Source organism: Dendrobium catenatum, unplaced genomic scaffold (genome assembly GCF_001605985.2).
Source record: "Dendrobium catenatum unplaced genomic scaffold, ASM160598v2 fragScaff_scaffold_243, whole genome shotgun sequence".
Taxonomy (NCBI): domain Eukaryota; kingdom Viridiplantae; phylum Streptophyta; class Magnoliopsida; order Asparagales; family Orchidaceae; genus Dendrobium; species Dendrobium catenatum.
In genome coordinates, this window is record NW_021318705.1 from 1,480,963 (window position 1) to 1,500,991 (window position 20,029).

The following is a 20,029-nucleotide window of genomic DNA, read 5'->3' on the forward strand; positions in this document are numbered from 1 at the left end:
TATTAATAATCTTTACCAACAAACTATCAACCTATCCAGCCTAATCAAAGCTTCTCTTCAATAGTAGTTGCAGCTCACATTAGCTACCCTACTTGTTTGCACACCAAGGGAAGTATGTTGTTATGAACACTACTCAATCTCCTCCATCTTTGGCTTATGAACATGCTTACAAATCTCCTTTCATCCATGAGATAATTAGTGAGGTGATCATGCAAAAGTTAAGGCCCAACAAATCAAGATACACTAAGAATATTCACCCCTCAGATCATATTCTCAATGCATATATATTTCTAATTTTCACTCAAATCAACAAAACATTATTTTATAAAGATGTGAACAATTTCATAGCATTATCACATTGATATATAAAAAAAGTTGTTTTTTATTCATTTTTTATAATAAAATATTAAAGATGTGAGCTAAGGATTTAATAATATAAGCAGTAAGCTAAGCTCGATTTACTTTTTTCCCTTTAAAATATTAATGCCAAGATTTCAATAATATAAGAAAAGCTAAACTTTGCTTTCTCTCTTTTACACATCAAAATGATATTACATGTATTTAATTGTGAAACAATAATAAAGTGATGATAATAATTGTAACAATAAAGTCCATGGTAATAAAGATTTTACTATATCACTCTTTTGTTATTGCACATGGTGAAATTACTCCTTAATGCTTAATATAGCTACCCGATACCTTCTTTTTTGGGATATTTCAATCAATTAAGAAAAACTCACACACACATGACATACATAAGACTCAAATCCAAGACTTTTTAGTTAGTAGCCAAAGCTCCAAACCAATAGACCAAGGTAAGCTATGCCAACCCAATGCTTTTACTCAATGGGAGAAGTTCTCTACTTCTAGTATAACTAGCTAGGTCCCAACATTCCTCTATGAAGGTAAGGAATTGATCAATCTTTGCACACTCTGTTAGGTGATGTCCATTAGAAAATTAGGTTTTTTTTAGATTTGAGATCTCTCTTAATTAAGAACAATGAAGATATCTTAATGAAGGATAACATGTGCAGGAATAACAACTAGAAAATTTTCATTAGAATTATCCCTTCACTTTTCTTTTTGTATTTCTCTTGATTTTTCTTTCCTAGGGTTTACTAATTAATATGATTCAAAATGATATCAGCTGTACATTCATGGGCATCACATGCTTTTAATTAAACCTCTAAAATTCACTCTAATTAGAAATTAATATAAATTAAAATTTATTTTCATAGTATTGATGTATCATACTATACGATATGCATCAGACGATATGATTAATGAGTAAATCTCACTAAAGTAATATCTCACAAAATCAAATATTACTTGATTTATATGCACAATTTAATTTGAGATAATAGCATATTGTATTATTTGATCTTACATCGTACAGTATGATCCATAGATGATCAAATCAAATCAAATTTTATTTGAATGGTGTGGGTTTTAATTAAAAGATATTATATCACTACAGGAAAATCACTTATTACCGGCGGAATTTTCCGGCGGCTTTCCGGCGGTCAGGTTTCCGGCGGCTTTCCGACGGATTTCCGGCGGTTTTTGACGGCTTATTTCCTACAAAATTTTCCGGCGGCTTTCCGACGGCTTACCGGCGGCTTTCCGACGACTAATTTCCCCGCAAAATTTTACGACGGCTACTTTCCCGCAAAATTATCCCGCGGAAATATATATATAATATCGCAATGCTACAAAGCACTGCACTGAAGTGCTCTAATTCAAACATAAATTCATATGTTTCATATTTTTTCATTTTAAAAATAAACCTTTGGGTTATTACATCATCAATATGAGCAATATAATTGTAATATTATTAAATTTATCATGTAAAATAAAAGTTATAATTTTCTAAAGCTGTAGACTAATATACATATTTTTCTATATTTTATAGATTTAAGTATTTCATGTTGCATTTCACATATAAAAGAGATATTGATCTAACTGATATAAGATAAATGTAGTATTTGCATGTAAGTAAGGAAGGATGACTATCAACACTATAATTAATATGGAATAGATTTTAAAATATAATGCTCTGCAAAGGAAGGTGGGCCAGCATGCTTTCCTTTACAAATGAATTATAGTATTGTCTTGGTTGTACCTGCAATTGATGATTGATTACTCTAACAGATAGAGGGTGACGACTCTTAATGACTTAATGATTTAATAATTTACTAAAAGCCACCTATAATAATTATAAAGATGATGTATTAATGTAATGATAATGATGATAATATAATGATACAATGAATGCAAATTAAAGGATGAAAATACCACATTAAAGTTGGCTGTCATGGTTTGTTGAATCTTACATTAATGCATGTATACATTGATAGCAATGATATATAGACCATATAACATTGATGTGTGTGTAGAGATAACATATGAGATTGATACATGCACATATAGTATATGATCGATAAGAGGGATAAGATTAATGACTGTTGATTGATATGTATGACATATAAGATTAATTAATTACTAATGACCATGAATTTTGAATGCTAAATTGATATCAATGGATTGATGTGAAACTAAAATGCCACTATATTATTTAATATGCCATTAATTATTGAAACACGAGACATCGAAGACGAGAGAGGACGGCAGTGCAGATCGACAGGCAAGCTTGTAGACTCGCGGTGCGTATGGACGGTAGTGTGGAGTGCGGACGGGCAGGCCAGGTTGGCGAGACGACTTACGCGTCGACGACCCCGACGGGACTGCTTGTTGCATGTTGATGGAGGGACTTCTTGCGTGGCGCCAACAGAACTGCTTAAGTGCATTTGCTCACTCATCCGGAAGTTGTACATATAGCAGCAGCAAAATCGCGGATGGACGACTGTAGTGGCACAACTCTCACGGACGTCAGATGAACGGATGACAACTTAACAAGACGGATGACAAAATGTTCCCGAGTCAAATCGAGTTGGATTCGGGTTTTCGGGTCAACCCAAACCCGACCTAGTTTTACAAACGGGTCGAAATCATAAACCTGACTGACCCTTTTCTCAAACGTGTTGAAACGGACCTGAAATTTTTGGCTCGAATCGGGTTTTTGTGTCGTGTCAAATATTGACAACACTGGTCCCCTCCGATCAAGGAAAATTCCAAGCTTCCGCCAATCAATGAGCTACTTCAATAACCTATTCCTTCTCCTTTTTCTATGAAAATGACCATTTATAATTATCATTCACCATTATTCACATCAACATCTTCCAACTTTTTATTTCACAACAAACAAATAACTTTTCAACATTCTAAAATGTTCTCTCTATTTTAAAGGAGGGCAACCTGTTCCAATTATAGAAGACAACCAGATGGCATTCCAATATAACCAAAGCCAAGCGTCGACAAAGAACCTTCACGGCTGTACCTATGTGCGTACTGGAGAAATTTATTTTTTTTTAAAAAATATCTTAACCCATATAAGAAAACTGGCTTTATCTTTTAAACATTTTGCCTATGAACATGTCATAGAAGTAAGACCAGATCAAAATTAATTAATCTGACGACAAATATGACAGATTAGGATGTTTTATGATAGTCAATTGGTAATTTTCTTTATTATAAGCCATTGTTTTGGCTTTAGTGGCAATGATGAAGCTTATGCTAATTGGGTAGTTTATGATATGGCCATAAGATAAGATATAGTTCTTAATTAATTTCAATCATGTCATTAATTATTTCATTATTTATTTTGAATCATTTTACTCTTTTTGCATTTTGGGAGCATTTAGTAGCTTAAAATACTCTTTCATGATCGAAGAACATATCATAAAAATGTTATTGTTGCACTATCACATTTCAATATTTTTTTTTTTTTCAGAACCGTCTTGAACTCATAACCTTTTTCTCCGATTACAAGATTGCATCTCCTCATCTCTCTCTTACTCATCCTTGTGGCTCTCTCCCCTGTATTTCTTTCTCTCCTATATATATATATTTGTCTCTGTTTCTCTCTCTTCTTTTCTCTTTCTCTCCATTTATATTATTTTATTTATTTTAAATAGAATACCCTAAATAATAAAGGGTATTCAGATTAAGCATTTGGCTTATTTAGAATGTGCCAAAATATTTGACGATTTTGCTCATTTTTAAATTATTTTTTAAGTATACTGCTTAAGCTAATTTTAACAAATAATGAGCTCCTTTTCTTAGAAGTTGACCTTTTAGTTAAAAGTGGTTTGTTAGTTGGAATTAAGTAGTTGAATTAGCCTTATATTATATAACAAATTAAATGAGGATGAGGACATGAAAATGAGGAATACGCTGCATTTTTTTGTATCATTTTACTCTTTTCATATATTGAGAGTATTAAGCAGCTTAAAATATTCATTAATGATCTAAGATCCTACCATAAAAATATTATCGTTGCACTATCACATTTCATTATTTTTTTCACAACAATCATGACTCATCACCTTTTTCTCCAATTACAATATCGCATCTATGTGAATCCACTAATTTCCATCTAAGTTCTATCTAAAGAATATGATCCTTCGATTCTAGAGAGCCATGACCACTTATCCTGAATATTCTAGGCCTACTTCTTCCCAAACTATATGGTCTATCACAAAATTGTATTGCCATATTTGCATATGCCTAAATCTTTGCAAACATAGTAACCATATCTACATCTTCTTGCCATCCACAAATGTTACACAGTGCTTCTATCCTCTTCTAATAAAAGCAATTTATGATTCCTAATCTTTCAATCATTGAATCCTATGAACTCCCTTGCAACAATAGCTTATGGCACTAATTCAATCCACAAACCCTAATGTTGATCCAAGATTGAGTAAAAATTGTAGGATAGCTCCATTCCAAGGTCGCGAGAACCTACAAGAATAGCTCAATGAATCTTGATTAAGGATTTGAATAGATTTTTAAATAGAATATGCAAGTTATGTGATTGAGGTTTGTGGTGCAAGGCCCAACAATTTAGATAAAATATATGTGATTGCTTAAAATAATGAACATATAAATAAATTTAAGTTTTTAAGATTTATTACTCAAAATAATGAACATATAAATAAGGATATAATTTCTATAATTAAAATTCGTTAGCTCCTTGGATGTTTTAGGTGATGAAAGAATATCATAGAGACTTAAAGGTAAATTATATATATAACCACAATTAAACTAATGATGTTAAATGGATTGGAATGTAAGGTTTATAAAAAAATATATATATATTGATACTTACATAGACATAAGATTATTAAGATTGGTATTTGAAAAAAAAAGATAATTTAAGAAATGATTATATTTAAGTAAATATTAGAGTGACATGTATTAAAATTAAGATGATTGAAAATATACTTATCTAGTTTAGACATGCACAAAATAAGAATAAAAATTGTATAAATTAGATGATTTGATGAAGTAGTATCAAAAGATTTGGAAACAAAAGATTTAGAAAAAAAAAAAAAAGAGATAGATCAAAGATTATATAGTTAGAACTTGTTCAAAATGGTTAGTGAATAACATGTTTAACACAACGGACAAAACTCAATACGAATGAATGAAAAACGAGAATCATATAGTTGGGATAAGGTTAATGATGATGATGAATCAATTATAATTTTACTTGAAGTGAAAATAAAAATAAAGCAAAACCATAATGAAAACAAAGGCAATCCAAACTTGGCATTGGCGATAAGATCTCAAGCTTGCACAAATGTCTTTGAGCTAGCACGGATCATAATGTAGTTAGCGAATCATTTTATCATGTATCAAGCGTGTCGAGTAGATTGGTTACTCCAAAACTCATCAATGATCTCAATGACAAGTACGGATGGAAACCCTGGTCTCAAGGATGGAATCACTAACAAGGCTTTTACATTTATTTAGAATTCGTTTGGGATAACTTTTTTACTGTTTTACGAAGTAATTTTCTAGTACAAAATTTTCAAATTCAAATAATTTTGTACTAAAAAATTGCTTCATAAATAAGTAAAAAAGCTGTTCCAAACAAAACCTTAATCTTTGATCATACATGTAACTATTCTAATTCATAAAGGAATGATTAATTGAATAATAATTTTAATCAAATAATAAAACAAAGACAGGAGATTGTATGATCCTACAACATAATAACAAATATAAATGGCCAAAATATCATAGAACATCATTGCCCACTGATTATGCCAATCACAATATATCCAAAAGATCAAAAAATATTTGTTTCAGGAGCTCCTAACAAAACCCGTTAAGAATCTCCACAATCAAGTGTCACATGCAATCATAATATGTACACATGGCATTTGATCAAAAAGCTCGAACTGACTTCGAAAAACTCCCAACACAATTTGATAACAAGCTTTGAAGAAAATTCACTAGAAGAAAACCAATATCAATGAATGAATTTCATATGGAAATCAACAAATTCCAACAACAGATTGCATTCCACGAGCCAGGATTTGCAAATGCGTAGAAATAATGTCATTTAAAGTTTGGCTTAGTAGTATTGCTTCTTTGAAGTGAGAAGCTTTTTTTTTTTTACAGTAAAAAATATACTTATAACCATGTTCTTAACCTATCCCTTTCCTTCACTCCTGTTGCAGGCTTCTGCTCTTTGTTGCTTCGAGTATTAAGAATTGTTCTTTGAGAAGTAGCTGCCTTTGACGTCCTTGTCAGTCTTTCTAGCGCCTTGGTTTGATCTATTCTCCTTTTTCGATTTGTTTCACCTGGAAGTGACATTTTCTTTTCTTCTACCAAAGCCATGTGCATTCCAATATTGTTCTCAGGTTCTCTTTCTAATTTTAAGTCATGAAGAAGGGTATCTTCAGCCTTGAGGAAAATAGAACCACGAGCTGCAGGTGGCCTATTGATAGAACTTGAACTTCTCAGAATCTTTGGATCGGTTTCACCTGTAGATTCTTCCCTTGTTAAAACTTTCCTTTCAGCTGAGTTTGCAAATCGTTGAGCATCTGCAGATTTCATTAGTGTCATTTCTTCCTCTTTTCTAGGCTTCTCCTCAAGATCCTTAACCTAAATATCGTAAAAAATTATTACATCAGTTTGTCAAGTTACAATGTTATCTATCTTCTATGCGTAAGAAAGAACTGTATATGAACAAAATGAATTCTACCTTTTGTTCAAGAAAACATTCATACTGTTGTCTCTCTCTGAGCTTCAAATTGAGATCTTGAACCTTCATATCATAAATGATATAAGGATGAAATAAGGCCATCTCCAACCGAAATAACTCAATTTTCACTCCAAAATACAGTAATAAACCAAAATGCAGTAACTTGTCTCCAACCGAACTTCAATTTCTTACACCAAAAAAAGAATATTCCTAGTATATTTTTTCTCACACTTTATTTTAACTTGTTTTTTCGATTTAAAAAATAATAATAATAGTGGGTGAACAGTGTAACATCAATATTGGTGTTGCACTGTTCACCCGCATTTTTTTTGACATTTTACTTGAGCAATCGAGTAATGCTATACAACCGTTTGAAGTTTGGCTGGAGAAGCTCTAAGTATCTGTGCTTGACAAGCAAGAGAATAAGTGGTGAACTGGTCCATAATTATTACCGTTTGTTGAGCTATTAATTCTAAACGCTGGTGTTCTTTGACCTTCAAATCAAGCTCCTTGATCTTCTGCTGAAGCATAAGGGCCTCAGAATGTTCATTTTCTTTCAACTTGTGTTCCAGCAGTTTGACCTGTAGACAGAACCTTTGGTGGTTACAACCATCCTTCAACATTGAAAAGCATATATAAAAAAAAAAAGTTCGTTCTTTTCAAAGTTCAAACTACTTTATGTTGAAGTGCAACACAAGTTTCCTCCGCTGCCTTCAGCTTCTCTGAAAGCTGCAAATTTTGCCTCTCTGAAAAGCTTTGAAGCTCCACCTTTGACTCAAGTTCCTTGTTCTGCAAGAAATTCAACACAACGAAATTTTAAATATCATGAGTAAATGAAAATAAGTACAGGCACTTCGAGTACCATATTTAAATGCTCATGATTACCTTTTCTTGTAGGCATTTACACATCTGTTCTTTTCCTCTGAATTTGCTCTCCAAGTTTTGAAAGTTCTCTTCCAGCTTCCGCAAGGACTCATCCTTAGATTTACATTCCTGCTTCAGCTTGTCGATCTTTTAAAAAAAAAAAAAAAACAGATTACAAATGAAGATAAAGTAATAGAAAGAACTACCGAATAAGAATGAAATCCTAGAATGCACGATGGGAAATACAGAAAGATAACAACACCCAAACTCACCGTCTGTTTCAACTTCTGTAGCTCGCCTGTATCAACCTGCTTTTTTGCAGGACCCAGTTCAATTCCCCTGACTCTACTGGCAAAGTTGAGTGAGCTAAGTGTTTCGCTTAGATCATTTTCCGTGGGACTTATTTGTACAAACATTAAAACTTTTGAATCACCACCTGCGTAATGCAAAAGTAGACTGATTTGAATCGATTAAGAATTAAGAAGGTATGATTCTAGCTAACTTGGTTTGTAGATAGCTCTTAAAGTAGAAGTACCTAATGAATCTTGCAGCAGATGCGTAAGTTTTGAATTCCTGAATGAAACATTGAAAGTTTAGGAAAAAAAAAAGAATGAATCTTTACAAGAAAACCTTGTGACAAGTCTACAGTTTTCTTTCAACCTATAAGGAACGTGGCTGCTTTTACTTGCTAAGGCAAATATGACATCTCCAAGGGCCGAAAGGGATCGATTTATGTTCTGAGCCTCCTTGAGTCTCTCCCCCTGTGCATCAGTTTTTGCAAGCCTTTCACTACCTGCCAAATCAACTAGCCAAAGCTTGCTTCGCGTGCATTCGCCGTTCATCAAGTTCGCAGCCCTCACCATTATGCACAACATGCTGGAGGAATCCATTTTCAAAAGAAAAACAAAAAACAAAATAAGAAAGCTGATATCATTTCTTAAAAGGAACAGAACTTGTCAAAAGCTGTGCACCAGTGAGATCTACTGCTATGCTCATTAACATTATTTGATCCAACAGCTCTGGCATTTTTTCCAGCTTGAAGAACATCCCAAATATCTCTTATGTTCTCAACTTTGGCCTCCACTATTCCTGGCACATGATGAAATCCTTCACCTGCCTGTTTTATCTCCAACCTTTCAACGAAAAACGAAACAGGATATTATTAGTTTCACTTTTCATTGATCTCAAAGAACTTGAACTAATAATGATAGGAACATAATTTGTACTTCTTTGATGATGGAGAAGTTGCAAGCAAGTCCCTGATTTGTTCGTTATAAACCTCCAAAACACTGACCGAAATTTTATAATCAAACGTTTCCTTTCTCTCCCCAGCAATCTTAAATAATTCTTCCAAAGTTCTATAGTTCACTCCCCTCTTTTGCTCAGTCCCCTCCATTGTAAACGTCTTCCCGGTGCCCGTCTGCCCATATGCAAATATGCAGACATTGTAACCATCCATTACCGATATCACCAGTGGCGATGCATCAGCATACACATCAGCTGCTCATAGAATGACAATACCATTTGTAAAATTTTTCTTCAATATATTACACTGATTATTATTATAATACTCAGCATTATCCAAAATATTTCAGTAAATTGGATACTAACCAAACACTTACATTGATCATCTTTTAGAGTGTAGACTCTGTCAAATTTGAAGGTTTTCTTTGTGGATCCTCCGGTGATGATTCCAAGTTCGCCATCCTTGGCCGTCTCGAAATCTACAACGGTGGCATATCCGGATGAGGCTTCTTCCCTGTTCAAAGGGCGACATCTGCAGAATACTCTGATATTCCCTGCAAGTAAAAGTGTAAAACAAAAAATACACCAAGTTATCTCAATAAACAACCACTGGAACCAAAAAAAAGAATGGGCAGTGCCTGCCTTTTGTTTCCTGAAGTAAGTTGAATAAATTCTTTCCCTTGGCTATCTCTTCAGCATACTTTGATTTAAGATCATTACATTGTGCAACTGAAGAAAAGAAGAAGGCATGAGATGATTCCAAGAGACAGAATTAAAATCCATAAGACAAGAAAGGATTTTAGAGTACCCAATGCATGCACAGCAGTTATCATCTTGTTCAAATTAGGGATTGAATTGGCACAATCACGGGCTTCTAGACATAGTTGGTGGTGCTCTTGTTTCATAACCTATGACATTCACCATGAAGAACATATTAAAACTAAAACTATTTTATACGGGCAGCAGAATGAATGTTCTATGAAATCTACTAAATCCTCACCTTAACTTTTCCATCCAAATCAGTTATTGTGGCAATCCATTTTTTCTGGTCTTGTTCGTACATTTCAGTAACATTTCTCAATTTGTCCATTAATGTTTCAAGGGTAATTTCTGACAACACAGGAAAAAAAACTCTTTTTTTATCAATTTACACCATCTAATACAGTAATCCAATCTTGCTTTATCATATTCTCTTTACCTAAATTTTCTGTATGGAAAAGCTTATTATTGAGATCCATTTTTAGTTCCTCTAATTGGTCATTTGTTGCTTTCTGTGACATCCAAGCTTCATGACACTCATCAGACATCATCTTGCATTGGGCTGTCAACTCCTGTATCTTCTTCTCATATTTCGCAAGAAATTTTGCATTTCGAGCTCTATTCTGCAACATGAAGAAAACCCAAATGAACACAATGTAACCAGTACTAACTGTTTCTAATCAAAGTAAACAAATTCAAATTGCAATGAGAAACAAATCCTAACCCGAGTAGGAGAAATTTCTTGGGCACTGGCACAGTTATTGCATATTATAGGCTGTGAAATCACTATAGTAGATGTAAGTGACAATTATAGATCACATATTAGAATATGAATCAACTCATTATTGTTCAAAAAAGGTTGGGGAAGCAAGTCAAGAAGATTATGTCGGCGCTTCTGAGATCAACATAAGAGAATGCATGACTATTGACTAGTACCTGGTAGGTTTGGAGCTTTCCTGATTGAAATCCCAGAAACCATTGGAGTTCCACTTCTTCCCTCAAATCTTACAACAAGCATACCATCGTTCAGTACAAAGACCCTAACATCAACAACCTGCAAAGGCTGATTTGCCCTTACAATAGCATACACATCAATGTCTGAGAGTATCTGCAGTTGCCACATAGAAAGAGGTGCTTCAGAAATTTTAATGGTGTTAAAACAAAGAAAACAAGAGAGATAATCAGGGATTAATTTTTCTCTTGCCTTTTCATCTTGAACAAATACATCAAAAACCCTCATTCCTTTAGGTCCATTTGTGTAAACTATCTCGGCAAAGTGCAAATCAACGAAGTACTCTCCAGGGAGGAGATCAAAGAACTTGTAACAGAAGTTACCAAAACGAGCAGATTGATACAAGTACCAATAATCACCACCATCGATTATCATTTCATTAGTTTCAATAACATCTCCTCCCTCAAAAAATGAATCTCCAATGAAATTAATATGAGAATCTTTTGATTGTATCAAGCCCCCACCAGCATTCACAAACAACAAGTACTCATCTGAAAAAGGAAATAAAACCTTCATAGATCAACCAATACTGATAGTAGCCGAGCTGGAATGTTAGCTCAAAAAATTTTAGAAGACACAATTGGCTGATAAAATAGATATCATAAAACCCAAAAGCTTAAGCCCCTGTTTAACACCATTTTTTGTTTGTTTGTTTTTTTTAAACAATTAAAATGAAAACCAAATATTTTTAATTACTTATTTTTCATTTTAAATTTTAAAAATAAATTTATTTAAAAAAAAAAAACTAAAAATATGTTTGAAGAATTTTTAATATTTCCCACTTTTTTTTTACAACTAAAACTTACTCCCATTTCAATTGGGCTTCCAACATCTTGTAGTATATTTCCGATGACGTCTCACAGAAAATCTCATTCTCATTCAACTCCTGCAAACTCACATAGTATGTCTCCACAAATTATTTTTCTTTAAAAAATACTTAAAAACAAGTTTGAGGTGTTTCTAATATTTCTCAAATAGAATGCATCGGGCTTGTTGTGTGATAGAAAAGTACCCCTCAAACTTAAGGGAAAATTCTATAAGATGGTAGTGAGACCTGCAATGCTTTATAGTGCTGAATGTTGGCCATTAAAAGAGAAGCATAATATTAAGTTAATTGTGGCAGAGATGAGGATGCTCAGGTGGATGAGTGGCTTTACCCTTAGAGATAGGATACGAGATGAGCATATACGTGATAAGGTTGGAGTAGCTCCAGTAGAAGATAAGATTAGAGAGAGTCGCCTTAGATGGTTTGGTCACATAAAACGGCGGCCTTCCAATGACCCGGTTAGGAGAGTAGAGGTATTAGATTTGACTTATGTTAAGAAAGGTAGAGGCAGACCTAAAAAGACCTGGATAGAAAATATTAGGAATGACCTTTCTTTATTAGATTTAAACGAGAATTTGACCTTTAGTATGACACAATGGAGAAAAAGGATTCATGTAGCCGACCCCACGTAGTGGGATAAAGGCTTGATGTTGTTGTTGTATATTTTTTTCCTCCAACTAAAACACAACACCCATTCCCATCTCACAATGCAACCCCAAAGGTGTCTCATGGCATGTCTTTTAGTGTATCAAATTCTTGTTCAACTCTCGGTGACTCACACTGTATAACATCTACGGCTATGCCTCACAATAGATCTAATTCATGTTTGACTCCTGACAACACATGCAGTGCAGCTCCAGTGGCAATATCTTGTAATACCAGCTTCGACAACGTCTCATGGTATATCTCATAGTACATCCGATTCTTATTGGACTCCTCATGACTCCCACAATACTTCTCAAATGGCGAGATCTTGCAGTACATCTCATTCCCACTCGAATTCCAACAATTCTCATTGCACGTCTCCATCTTGCAATACATCTCTAATGACAATCTTCTCTCGTTCAGGTGTCCCCTTACCTATAAGCTCTATAAGCTCCTTGTGGCCTTTACTTCTAGCAATCCCTTAAGCACCCTTGTATTTTGGTTAATTAGAGGTCCCTCCTGTGATCTATCCATACCACCATCATTTGCTCTAACCACCTTAACCAATAGCTCCAAGTCCTGCATCAAAGGACTTTCTAAGTGGCTCCACGAAAGTTCTTGCTACAAATTCTAAGGTTGATTCAAAAGATCTTAAGCTTAATGCACCACTTCCACCTCCTCCATCACCATCTTCTCCTCCACTTCCCCTTTCATCTCTAATTCCAACCCATGCATCAAGCAATTCTATGAAAGTTCTCACTAAAAACTCTAAGAAAACAACTTGGTTTCATGGCCAATATATCACTGTTCTCCACTGCCACATAGACCTCAACAGCATAGATAATTAGCGAAAGCTCTAGATCTAACCACCATGGAATGGAATTTGCAGAAAACTATCCCCGTCTATATGAAATTGAGAGCATACCAGTCAAAACTAAGAAACTTAATAACGCACCACCAACCTTTACTAACTAAATAGAGATGAAAGAAGACAAGAAAACTAATAATATTTCGCGTAGCAAATAAATCCAAGTGAGATGATCATGGCCTAAAATATTCAACTTAAGAAATCATAGCAACACATAAACAGGAAGATTGCGCATAAAATAAAAGAAAATTGGAACTCGTGAAACCTTTAACCATTAGTCAAAGAAAATTACCAAATTCAACTCCAGGCAACGCCAACTCTTTGTTTCAAACACTCTTTAACTAAAGAAAACAGCTCACATTTTCTGAGCTGGGAGCAATACCATCAGAGCCAAAGCTATTTTTATAGCAGTATCTAAGAACTCGTTTCTCCAGCTGAATAGCCATCTAAAGCTAAACTCCCATTTTCAGACAATAAAATTCAATATAACGACCTGTAGTTTTTACTTAGTTTCAAAGATTTCTAAGCTCAAACGGCAAGTAACCGAAGAAAATCCATGGTTAAAAAAAATGCTTCGCCGCAACTAAATCTCTACAATAGCTACAAAACAGTGATTTTGGCCTCACATATTCAAGATGTGCAAAGCTAATGCGCGTATTCTATAGAAGAAAGGGAAAGAGGATTATTACCTCCGCCACTCGCCATTCTAAAACCGGACTTGACGAACCTCGAATCGGGAACGCAGAGCATAGAATCAAAGAAATCATTTTTGGAATCACTTGCTTCCATATCTCTTCCAAGCATGACAGAAGAAGTCTTCTCCAAATCTTTCAACCAGAAGCAAGGCCAAGCGGAGCCGAAACCTAGGGTTAGGGTTATGGACCGAAGGTGAGAGGAATCTCTCTATTTCTTGCACGCGACTTGAGCAAAACAGAAGAAAATACAAGTTCTTGGAACACTAGATGGAAGGGATTATGGAAGATGAGAACAAATAGCAAGTATTCTTCCCCGATCTTTTTTTTAGTTCGAACGGCTGTTTTTGGTTTAGCCCTAAAACGGTTTAAATTCGAAATGAATATTACCGTTGTAGGGAGCCCATCATCATGCCAGAATCAGGAATTTGATCTAACGACAAGATCTGAGCCGTTGGTTTGTGAAATTTCCCCAGTCGAGCTCGATTGACCTTTGATATAGCAATTGCATCGCCTTAGGTAATAGGTAATTGTCAAAAGGAGGATGGATCTGGGTACATCTCACCTATTTTGCTTTTTCTCAAGCTCAACTGAAAATAGTTCTAATTTATAAAATACATAACGATATTAAATTATATTAGATTAGCATTTGTGACATATAATGCTTATACTCCAAGCAAGATTTGACTATCATCTTTGTGATCATTAGTTTTTTTTTTTTTTGGCTTGATAGAACTAGAAGTGTTTTCCATTGAAAAGCACAGTGGTTAACCTCTCTAGCTTACCTTGATAGGTTGCTAGATTTTTTTTATGTAAGTGTTTTACTTGATCATTAGATCTGTAAGATACATAATATCCTCAAGTTTAATTTCATTAAATTTCGAAAAAGATTGTCTGGGGGAGCAATTCGGCGTTGAGACTACTGGGTATTGTGACACTAAACTCTCAATTTTTTTGGAATTTAAGTGAGCACAGTGACATTGGATTAGAAAAATCATTTTCTTAATACAAATATCAAAAAGCATTTTTACAAAACCCTCATCCAAGCCATCCCCTCCCCCCACTTCCTTGCATGGTAGAGTGAGAGAGAGAGATAAGAGGAGATAAAGGAAGAGATAGAAGGAGAAAAGAGGAGAGATAAATCAAGGATTAGGCTGATATTTTCCATCATTCCAGACATAGAAAATGCTATGATCATAATAGATAACTTTAATCCTACTCTTATTTTCAATAATTTTGAATTTTATCTATTTTCTTCCTCCTGAAATTGATAAAAAATTAATATCTTTCACTCTAGTTAACTTCATTATATAACTTTTGATATGTTATAGATATCGTCACATTAAACGTTTTGATCTATTTATATTATAATTTCACGAGTTTATTTTGCATATATGTTATTTTATTCGAAATGAGTGGTATAATATCAGTATAAAATAAACAAGATTGAATATATTGCATCTGAACATGAAATGCCTAATATGCATTAATTTATTATGCACCTGGCCTGAAATATATTTTGGCGTAATACAAGCATACTGATGAGCATGCTGGATAAACATACTTGTCATGATCATTGCATATGATGTGTACATGATGTTTGTTATTATTATTTATATGATATAAAATATTTGTAAAAACCAAAAAATGGATGGCAAGAAATAATCGATTGATTTAGGATGGTTAAAAACATATTAACCTGTAAAGAAGAGTGGGTCAGCAAACTTTTCTGTAAATAAGATTTGTAGTATAATAATAAGTGATATGAAAATTGATGTATAAGGATATTGACTTGAATGACATGATATGCCCATGGGCAAGAATTGACGAATTTTTACATGAAAGTCATCTAACTTGTGATATGTGATATGAGATTAATTTCTAGTAACATGACTGAAATGATTGAGATTGAATAATGTTTGGTATGAAGGGCTAGCAAGACTTAATATTGGAAAACACCACATGTAGTTAAATATCATGCATTGGCTAAATATGCATTTGATATGAGCATATATGATAAATGGCATAAATAACATGATATAACTTAATATGTATTTGATATAGGACATAATAGATAAGATATATGACAATGAAAAGATTGATATAAGGGCAATATATATATATATGAAATACATGGTATATATGATGCATTGCATTTGATAGAGAATATTATATACATACATTGATATTGTGCGACAAGCATTGTACAAATATATGTATATTGATATATTATATATATGAAATGACGTACAGATTGAAGTAAATGTATAGTTTATAGGCATATGTTGGTCTTAGGATATCATAGGATCTTTCATCACCCATACAAATCCTATAAACTTCTTTCAAGTATTTATCTACTGCTTGCATAAAAGAGGCTAAATCTTACTTCATGAAGTATTTAATTTTCAACCAATACTTCTCAATATTTGTCTCACACCTCATGATATTGGATCATCCTTACATTTTTCTCTTAATATTTCTTTTGAGAATCTATTATTTTCTCATGAAAAGTTGTTTGACACCCCACATTCCTCTCAAGAATATTACAAACAACTACTTCCAAAGTGCTCTATATATTGGAAATCTACTAATACTTTAAATGATGGTGAGCACACTCAAATCCAAGAAATAAGAATATTTTTAATATTAACATTTATTACATTGCATGTGTAATTACACCACCACATGAAGTACTTTATAATTGTCACTTGTAATTTGTTTATTTAAGTTGTTAGTGTAATTGTAGGCATTCATTTAATCACTCGTCAACCCATTTCTAAAAGAGCATGATTATGAATATCATGAATTGATCTCCTGCAAAAAAGAGTAAATCATTCAAGCCAAGAACATTCGATAGCTCACTTCAACTCATTTCAATTCTACTCAAATCAAATAACTTGCTCTAGAATGTGGTCGTTGATCAAGGCTAGTGGCATAATTGATATGATTATGCCATCGTCAATATCAACCTCATTACCAAACAAAGATGTTTTCACACACAAATGCAAGACTACTTGTTAGCATCATCCTAATATTTAATTTTAAAGATAACGATGATCGATGTTGTATATTCAAGAGAGGGAGGCACAACATTGGTTCTATTGAGCACATTATGGAGGTTGAAAAGAATGAGATTGATAGTTTATGACAAGTTCACAAACATCTATATAAGATGTTTATAAGCAATTGTTTAAAATAGATGATCACAATAACTTGACTCTTGTATTGTGGCAAAAAGAGTGAAAATAGGAGAATGTTGATATGTGAAAATTTTTGAATAGTATAAACATATACGTGCATATAGGTAGTGTAAGAGAATATGAAAAGTTATATGATACATCACTTGGAAATTCATTCTATCAAACTCAAATCTTAAAACAAAAATTTAATTTAGTAAATTTTTTAATTAACTTTGGAATCATTTAAACTCTATTTTCAACAAATCTAAATCTAAAATATACATTCAAACAAGACAAGTCTATAAGATAGAAGCACACAATTTTGATATCATTACAATACTCAAATATCCAAATAAATTATATCAAATGATAATGTGAATCATTCAAAGCCATTCAATGGAATGCTTGAGATTTTGACCCCAAAAAAAATGCACCAATAAAAACCCTATGAACAATGGGGGAGACACTTCCTTGTAGAAATTTGAGCCAGGGGAATGTTATTGGGAGTGCTTTCACTGCTCTCGTTGTCTTGTGTTATCGGCGGTGTAGTTTCCACTTTCTTTCTTTTAAGAATAAGAAGAATCAAAGTCCAGGTTGGTTAGTGAGCCTAGTGATAGGAGATAGTGAGGAATTTTCTTATTGAATTGACATGAAATGAAAATTTCTCTTTCTTAGATACAAAGATCATAGATAACTTCTTTGGTGTAATTCTCACCCACTGTCCTTCCTTGAAACAACATCTAAGTTCTCAACTGGGATGTCTCTTTCATCTTGTTTTAATGTTTTCTGTAAAATGGATTCAGTGTATAAAGAAGGAAGCATATGTAGGGAAGGAATAACTACGGCCCGATTTGTTCGAATTGGAGATTTTCTCGTAGCTAAAGTAATGTTCTAGTTTTCGGTTGCAACACAACCAATCTTTGTTCGCAATGCCATACCAGACTTTTTTTTTTAACCAATGTAATTCATTTCTTTCATAAATGATGCAGGAAAAATTGTAGGGATTAGTGCGTGAAAATGCACTAACTGACACTGACGCATGGGACACCTTGAGTACTTCTTATTCTACATTTAAAAGGGCGTTGAATTGCAGAGAGTTTATAAATTAAAAAAAAAATCCTATAATTATCTTTCATATATATTTAAAATTTTTAAGGTTTCATTTATTTATGCTTATTGCTCGAGTGACGTAAGAAGTTTGAAGACTCCAAAGGCCAAAGAGACGCTGAGGGAGATTCTCGGGAAAAAACGAGCATAGTTTGCACAGTCGTCACGCTCTCATCTTCAAATTTTCTTCATAAATTCCATGTCCGTATAAACCAATGAAAGGTGCATGATTGGCGCAAGCGATTCTAGCGATTCTTGCGTTCAAAAATAAATAACTGCATAGTGGTTCTTATGCGACACCTCATATCCACCGTTCAAATACCCCAAAAACAAATCTGTAATCTCGCCCGTTAATACAAGTCAGGCTGAGATGCTTTGCCCTTACGGAAGTTCGTTGCTAGACAGCGAAAGATTACAAGACAATAGCTCCACTTCTTCCACCATAGCTTACATTCCTTATGTGTAGTCATTGGAATGTACAGAGGTCAATCAGGACGTGTCATGTCACCTGATACACATCGAGGTCAATCAGGATGTGTCATGTCACCTGATAATAATATACAGTGTATTGGTAATATACTGGATGATCTGTACAAATACTTGTACTGATCGCATATGGAAAAGGTGATTGTCATGGCTAAAAGGGTTGTTTTGTACTAATCGTACTAGACGATCTTTGTCGACAAATTAAAATTTAGGGCTTTTTTTAGGCTCTTTATTTAAGCTATCTCAATTGTCTCTCATGAGTCAATCTTTTGCTGTAGAGGTGGTCTGAAAGAAAGTTTAGGGAAGAAAGAGAGAAAACTTGAGAGAGAGAGAGAGAGAGAGATCCATGCGGGGGGAGTTGTGAGGGATTCACAAAGGTTGCTTTAAGAAAGGTGTTCGTCATCTTCTTCAAGTTGCTTCTTTGATTTCTTGGTGGCTCTGGGAAGATCTTTATGAGCTATCAAGGTTCTCTGTATACTCCAGGTGGGAGTAAAAGAATTCCCAAGTTCTTTGTCTTCATCAGCTGGATGAAAAAGGATTTTCAGGTTCTCTGCCTACTCTAGGAGGGAGCAAAAAAATTTAAGGTTCTCCTCCTCACCTAGCTAGTCGGTGGAAAGATTTTGTAAGGGCTTATCCACCATATTGTGGGAGCAAAAGAAGTGTCACTTCTGTTTAGTGCAATACTTGGAGAGAGTCTCGAAGGAGTGGATGTAGGTCAGGTTGATCGAATCAATATAAATTTTTGTGTGTTCTTTCTATTTACTATTCGCATTTAAATTTATGTATTATTCTATGATTAATTATGTGGTCAAAATATCTTATCTTTATTATTGTTAAATTAGATTTGCTTTTGTATAAATAATTTGTTTTAAAATATTCAAAAAAAATTCAGAAAGATATTCTTTTTTGTTATGAAAATTTTAAATAACCAATTCGCCCCCATCTTGGTTAGTCTCGAGACAAGTTCTTTAGGGTTTAATACCCCTCACAAACTTTTATATTGCTAAGTATATTTATGTGATGTTAATGGTCTAGTGCTGCGGTGCTACAATCCGAGCACTGCGGCACTTATTTAAAACTCAAATTCTAGAGTCGGTAATGTCGTAATGTCATTATTTGACATCTGGTACTGTAGCAGTGTTGAGGCGCTCGGACACCCATCGTTGAAGCACTCAAATAGTAAATATTTCTTAGATTTTATAAAAATTCACACCAAATACTTAGGACTC

At 33.8% G+C, this 20,029-nt stretch overlaps 1 protein-coding gene across 1 annotated transcript; it reads right to left on the minus strand.

Annotated features, from left to right (window-relative positions):
* Positions 1-6,542: 6,542 nt before the first annotated feature.
* LOC110102077 (kinesin-like protein KIN-14R) lies at positions 6,543-14,548 on the minus strand. Its single transcript, XM_020830252.2, has 19 exons — positions 14,026-14,548; positions 11,190-11,488; positions 10,922-11,093; positions 10,710-10,771; positions 10,425-10,608; positions 10,227-10,336; positions 10,035-10,134; positions 9,869-9,955; positions 9,604-9,780; positions 9,208-9,481; positions 8,953-9,114; positions 8,642-8,857; positions 8,517-8,554; positions 8,254-8,417; positions 8,003-8,128; positions 7,793-7,906; positions 7,570-7,698; positions 7,118-7,180; positions 6,543-7,017 (listed from the first exon to the last, which is right to left on the minus strand). The coding sequence occupies exons 1-19, from the start codon at positions 14,138-14,140 to the stop codon at positions 6,544-6,546; spliced, it is 3,066 nt and encodes a 1,021-aa protein (XP_020685911.1). The 5' UTR covers positions 14,141-14,548; the 3' UTR covers position 6,543.
* Positions 14,549-20,029: the final 5,481 nt, after the last annotated feature.